This window comes from Cicer arietinum, chromosome 2, assembly GCF_000331145.2.
Source record: "Cicer arietinum cultivar CDC Frontier isolate Library 1 chromosome 2, Cicar.CDCFrontier_v2.0, whole genome shotgun sequence".
In the NCBI taxonomy this organism is placed as follows: Eukaryota; Viridiplantae; Streptophyta; class Magnoliopsida; order Fabales; family Fabaceae; genus Cicer; species Cicer arietinum.
In genome coordinates this window covers 45,783,802-45,791,412 of record NC_021161.2, presented here as the reverse complement: position 1 = coordinate 45,791,412, position 7,611 = coordinate 45,783,802, and the positions used below count along the sequence as shown (strand labels likewise).

Here is a 7,611-nt window from a genome sequence, read left to right as displayed (position 1 = left end):
TATATATATATATATATATATATATATATATATATAATTAAACATAAATGATTATGATATTTATTGACTGTTTTTATCATTGTATTTTAAAAAAACCAAATAAAAAATGTATGTATTGGTATATTATTGGAAGTTAAGAAAATTGGGGTGGCAGTGAGTGACTATGACACCTCTATGCTACCCTGTTTCAGCCCTGAATTTACAGCTCAATGATTGAAACCACTAATTAATAAATTGCCAAATGAATATGATACTTTATCCCAAAGATATAAAGTGGGCGATAAGTATGATTAGTCATCTTAGATAGAATATAAATAAAAACTAATTTACATCGTAGTGTATGTCTATTAAATTACAATTAATAACAAATTAGTCATACCGTTTTTTTTTTCTCCATATAGTTTATTTCTTTACGTGACTTCTATATAAATAATCTAAATCGATAAAAGTTACATCGATTAATAATATAATTTAAAATTAATAAAAATAAAAATAATAAATATACAAATACACTTTCAATATTCATATTAATAGCGTAAAATAATAAAATATTTATAATTGTGATAAAACTCACGTATATATAATAAATTTGATGTGTTTAAACTATCTATGCTTCTAGAACTACAATATTAAAGACATTAAAATCATTAATTGAATTTATATTACATCAAAATTGATATGTCAATATATAAAATCAAACGAATACTGTAATAAAATGAAAATCAAAATAATATTATAACTACAATAAGACGAAAAATCAAAATAACATCGCAATAAGATGATGAAATAAAAAATAAATTAAACAAGTGTGAAAATTATTTATTTATATAAAAAAACAATTTAAGATGATGATTTTAGATTAAAAAAATTAATTATAAATCACCTCTTTAAATAAAGAAAAAAAATAAAAGAAGCTACCACTAGAATCTGTCACTCGTACCATAGATGAACTCTGTATGTACTACATTCAAAAAAATGCGTAAGCATATTTTGTATATTTTCCACAGGACTGAAGAAGTTGTGTAAAATATTAGAGGCAAATTAGGCATTTTATAAGTTATCACATGACATAAGACAAAGTATAATTGGTTTGTTAACAAAAACCCGTGGCTCTAATTGCATTGACGGTCTCATGTGATTTATTTATATGACATAATTTAACATTTGGTGTTATGTCACTGGTTGTTTTTCTTTGAGAATGATGATAATACTATAATATAAGCAGGAAAAAAATAACCGCCCACTTTACAAAATTAATTTTATTCACAATTATTCAAATATGTGGTATGATTCTCCAAAATGAAAGAGACACCTATCAATGATCACACAATCAGTTTATATATGCTGTGTTATTTTATCACTCTATCCTATAAAACTTATTTTCAATTTTACTATTATCTACGGAGATTCTTAATAATATATAGTAGCGTGCTATGTCGAAATAATAACCTTTTTAACATAAAAAGGTTTGTTAGCATAAAATTTCCTAACAAAAACAGTGGGAAAAATACTTTAGCATTGGTAAATGCAGAAAATAAAATAAATATTTACTTATTAAAACAATTTTTTTCTTTTGTTTTGGTCTAAATACGAAAAGTTTTGGTAACATAAATAAATATTTGGACATAAATATGATTTTTTTTTATACAACATAAATATGATTTTTTTTATACAACATAAATATGAATTTCCAACCATCATAATGTAACAGAAAAAGTTAATACTCAAATATCTATCGAGAAATGCATACCAATCCATTAAAAAATATTTCAAATCATAAGTTTGATACCTCGGATTAATTTTTTTATGATATATATATATATATTAGATGAATTTGACTTTAGGTTTTATCAAAGTAAAGATATACATCTAAGCTCAAAAATCGTTAAACCGTTAGCAAAAATATTTATCTTACAAGGTGTATGTGGTCAACTCTTTACTAATTGGATGAAAAGATTTTTATTAAGAAAACTATTTAATAAATTAGAGCATGTTTGGTTTATTATTCAAAATACTAAAAGTATGTTTGTAATGGAACATTATGTTTGATTTTTTATTATTTATCATCGATGAAATTAATTTAGCTAGAAATAAACTAAAGTATCATGCAAAATAAATTTTATTCAAAATTATCTTTGCAAATGTAAAACCAAACTCATATTTATTTGTCAAACAAAATGAGTGGACATGTAATCACCACTCTCAAACAGAAAGCATAATTCGAATTTGAAAAAGGTATTCTGAGCTGCTTAGCTATTTTTGTAAATGTTTCTTAATTTTATCTACAAACACAAAAACATAAAGGATTTATGAGGGCCATGCCACCCTAAATCTGCCTGGAGGGTGATGCTTCTCTAACCAGGGTTTTTTTGCCAGAGTAGAATGACAAAGCAATATTATTGCAAAAGATACCCACAAATTTGCCTTGAATTAATTAATTAAAATCTAAAAGAACCGTTTGTTTTATTAATTAATGTTATCTAGACATGTCATTGAGACTAATCAATGCTACTAAACTAATGTGCATTAGGTATAGTACGATTAATTTAACATAATAATGCGTAAAGAATTTTATATTAATGTTTCATTTGCTTTTTGGCTAACATCTAGTGTACCTATATATTGCCAAAAAGAAAAATGTTTTAATGTTGTGTTATTGTAACATAACTTTTGACATATATATTAAACATATTGTGTTTTTTTTTTGCAGAGATTCTTTTTAAATTAAAAATATTTTTAATAGAATATATATTTTTACTATTAATAACTAAAATATATCTCATTAATCACTGAAGAAATATTATTTATCGTATATATATCCCAATTAAAAATAAATAAAATTGAAAACAAAATTAATATTTAAAAAAAAACATTGTTCATCATATAATTAAATGCAGTGAATATTGAATCATACATAATACGTATATATTGCGTTCACACTGCATAAATGCACTTAATTGTATCTCGTACTTAATGATTGTCTCATCATGAAGATAACGAATATGATAATTAACTTTACTATGTCATATCATGATATAAAACATGTATATTATTAATTTTACTTATTTCATTGGATTTATAATTCAAGTCCACTATATTAATGCAATTGGAATTTTAACTACACCAAAATTTATTTAATTCAAGTGTGTCTAATAAGTTTTTTAATTAATAACAAATTATTTGGAGAAGATTTGAAAATAATAATAATTTTATTTTATTAATCTCTCTCACCGAATTTTAGATTTCTCCTATTCCAATGACTCAAAAACCACAATTTGTTTAAATAAAAATATATATCTTGTAACAAAATACATATAGCAACACGTGTCAACTCAGAGACGCAAACACTTGACAATTGCCATACCACAATGTCAACCAGCCAAAGTACACGTAGAATTTGGACCAGCAATTCTATTTTATCCTTCCTTTTCTACCCTTCGCTTGTAACTTGTTCTGCTCAGTAATCAACGTTCCAGTACTGCGCGGAACATGGTGGATCTTACCACATGTGTTTAGAATCAAACCAACTAATCTTTCATCACTCATTGGTCCTCATCCATCAAACATTAAAAGATGGAAGAGACTAACAAATTCTTTAAGAAACATTTTTTAAATTTAACGATAATGTGTCTACTAAATTCCCATTAATATTATATTTATTTTTAGAATTAAAATAATATTAATTTGATGAAAAAAAATATTTTTTAAATTAATCGATATCAATTAAATTATTATTTTATCTATAAAAATAAAAATTGTAAATTATATGTTATATATAAAAATTATTATCGATTTTCATTAAAGTGTTGGATAATTTTTAAGCATTAATTATAGTGATTTGTTTATAATGGTAGTCTAAGTAAAATTTACTCACTCACCTAAGTTGTATGTTCAACTTGTCATCATTTTACAAATCATATTTTTAGAGATTATTTTCCATGCATTGATAGTAATACACATTATAAAACAAATTTCAAGACACTCTTATTATAATTCAAATTCACATAAGTCCAATCAGATTATGTGAATTGTATTTAAATTTATTGCAACTCATACTAATTTTAATAAATAAATAAAAAATATATCTAAAAGTGTATTACATAATGTATTATCAATATTATTTATCTTTAATTTTTTAAAATACTCGATAAATAAAAAATTAAATATACTATTCATAATACTTGATTCAACTAAAAATGATCAATATTATTATATTAAATCTCATATTTGAATGTAATACATTACAAAAAAAAAGAGAGTATATTACGCATAGTAGGACCCACACTTTCCTTAAACTCAAACCAATTCGTATTATAAATCCGCTCCTTATCCCTTCATTCAGGTCAGTCACAGAAAACAGAAGAGAAGCATCTAGAAGAGATGGAAGCGAAGGAACAAGATGTGTCTTTGGGAGCCAACAAATTCCCAGAGAGACAGCCGCTTGGGATTGCGGCTCAGAGCCAAGATGAACCGAAGGATTACCAGGAGCCACCACCGGCTCCACTTTTTGAGCCGTCGGAGCTGACTTCATGGTCTTTCTACAGAGCTGGGATAGCTGAGTTCATTGCCACTTTTCTTTTTCTTTACATCACGGTTTTAACTGTCATGGGTGTTGTTAGAGAAAGTTCCAAGTGTAAAACCGTTGGTATTCAAGGAATTGCTTGGGCTTTTGGTGGCATGATCTTCGCTCTCGTTTATTGTACTGCTGGAATCTCAGGTCTTTTTCTATTTCTATTTTTCTTAATAATGGATTGCTGTACATTTCAACTAAATCTTCCACTATTCCATAAATTCAATCAAACAGAGATTTATTTATCTAACCACTCATTCATGTTTTATGTATTTAAATTGAGTTTAATTTTCATATAAGTTAAAATTTTTATCGGCAAAATATCAATCAATAATTATGTCTGATTTTAAAAATAATTATTAAAAATATGAATTATATAAAAATTGTTATGTTTTACGGAATAAAGACTCTTTATACTAATTATATTTATAAATTAAATTATTTTATATTTAAATTTTGAAAACACTCTAGTTTTAGTTCCAAATTTGTAAAAAAAAAGTCTCATCAAAATTGGTTAGTCGTGTAGTTCTCTATAATTATTATAACTATAATTATTATGTTGATTTAAGTTGAAATTTAAATTTAGAAAAACTTAAATTATTATAGGTAGATTTGGCAAAAATTATTAATCGTGGATAGGTAACTTTGAAGTAAAGTATATATAATTCTCTATTAAAAAAGTATATATAATTCTTGAAATGGGACGCAGGATTTGAATTGCATGGACTTCTGTAATAGGTGATATGTGATCCTTGAATACAAATTTGAAATTTAGACCATTTCCATGTAATATTTGAGAAAATAAAAGTGATAAAATATAAAAATGTATTTGTGTCGTAATCAATCCTATATAGTTTTGTATATGATTAAGAAAAAAATAAAAAGGTGAAATAATGTGTGATGCAGGTGGTCACATAAATCCAGCGGTGACATTTGGGTTATTTTTGGCGAGGAAGTTGTCATTGACTAGGGCACTGTTCTACATGGTGATGCAAGTGTTGGGTGCTATATGTGGTGCTGGTGTTGTGAAAGGGTTTGAAGGAAAAACAAGATTTGGTGATCTTAAAGGTGGTGCCAACTTTGTGAACCCTGGTTACACCAAAGGTGATGGACTTGGTGCTGAAATTGTTGGCACTTTCATTCTTGTTTACACCGTTTTCTCAGCCACTGATGCTAAGCGTAGCGCCAGAGACTCTCATGTCCCTGTAAGTCCAAACATTGCTACAAATTTTATATTTCTCATTAATTCCGTTACTCAAATTTTGCAATATAAAATTAGCGGTTTTCAATAAAAATAATATTATATTTTTAGAGGAATAAAATAATAACTAATTAATTTGTGGTATGAACAGATTTTGGCACCATTGCCAATTGGGTTCGCTGTGTTCTTGGTGCATTTGGCTACAATCCCAATTACTGGAACCGGTATTAATCCAGCTCGTAGTCTCGGTGCTGCAATTATCTTCAACAAGGACCTTGGTTGGGATGATCATGTACGTTTTAAAATTATAATCATTTTTATTTTCAATTTTTTAATTTATAATCTCATATATCTCTCTTGTTTTTTAATTAGTGGATCTTCTGGGTGGGACCATTTATTGGAGCAGCTCTGGCAGCTCTATACCACCAAGTTGTAATCAGAGCCATTCCCTTTAAGTCCAAGTAATCAAATCAAACGGTCGTGATCAATCAAGCAGTGTTGTGGGTTTCAATTCAACAACATCATCATGATCTGTTTTTTATTATTATTATTATTATTTAAATTTCAAGTGTTGTATTTCGGTAACATGTATGTAAAGAAGGTGTAATATTATTATGATTATTAGGTAGGGCATGTGTGTGTTGCTTAATGGGCCAACTTGGAAATGGGCCCAGCTCGTGTGTGATGTAAGGCTATGATTGTGTACTTTGGCAAATCGAAAATAACACTCGAGTAATCATTTCTGAATATTTTTTTTCTCTATACCCTATGATTGTCCTTACTGGAATTTTTGTCCTCTTCCCTAGAGTACTTGCCTAGTTTCGGTTTCTTTATCAACACTTGTGTTCTTTATCACTAGATATGGTATAGAGTCAATGAATTTTGAAATCGATGGTGGGACTGCCGGACTGTGAAGAAAGGGGAGTAGGGTGGGGTGGGGGTGTTGTTACCTAACACGGGACCACCCTTTCTTCATAATGCATTGATCTCGTTTTGTTGAATTAAGGTTAATTAATATATATATTATTTTTCATTTAATATTCATTCATGTTTTTATTCCTTTTTTATTGGTTATAATTTTTTATTAATTATTTTAGTTTTTATTTAATTTTCATAAAAAAATTTATTAAAGACTATAAAATAGATTAAAAGAAATAGAACAAATTTAACTAAAAAGATAAAGTATTAAATGAACATCAGATAATAAATTATAAAAAAATTATAATTACGCCGTTAAGTTAAAATCATCATAGCCCCGAGAAAAAACAGGGTCAATCTGTTCATTTATCATTAAAAACTCTCATTTTAAAATGTGGGTGACTATGATAACGTAAGCAAATTTATAGTGACATTTGTCAAAAAAAAGATATATATGCTGACATATTTTTATTGATAATATATTACTCAAACTTATCTCCATATCACATTAAGTATTTTTAATTAATATTATCTTGTATGCTCAAAGAGTTGTTTAATATTTTCATTTACGTAATATTTGTATAAAATTTTAAAAATAAATGGATGATGTGATACTACCTTATCACATGGAAGTCGTTATCACTACCAACTCAATGTAGAATGAGCTTTTCTTCATAACTATGTGACATTTTCTTTCCCCTCACTTCTTCAAGGCACATTTGAAGTTGTGTTATAAAATGAGATGAAGTGTATGAATGAAATGAGAAAATATTAATTTTTCAAAATTTAGTGAGTTCATTTTATTTTATTTATTTATTTATTGTTTCAAAGAGTCTCATATTGATACCACTAATACAATTAAATCTTATTACATTTAGTAATTTTAGATTGGTTGTGATAACTAGATGTAACAAAAAAAAAA

The 7,611-nt window shown here is 26.7% G+C and overlaps 1 protein-coding gene across 1 annotated transcript; it reads left to right on the top strand.

The window, feature by feature from the left end:
* Positions 1-4,321: 4,321 nt before the first annotated feature.
* Positions 4,322-6,528, top strand: LOC101495619 (putative aquaporin PIP-type 7a). Its single transcript, NM_001364939.1, has 4 exons — positions 4,322-4,717; positions 5,477-5,775; positions 5,923-6,063; positions 6,144-6,528. The coding sequence occupies exons 1-4, from the start codon at positions 4,381-4,383 to the stop codon at positions 6,234-6,236; spliced, it is 870 nt and encodes a 289-aa protein (NP_001351868.1). The 5' UTR covers positions 4,322-4,380; the 3' UTR covers positions 6,237-6,528.
* The last annotated feature ends 1,083 nt before the right edge of the window (positions 6,529-7,611 follow it).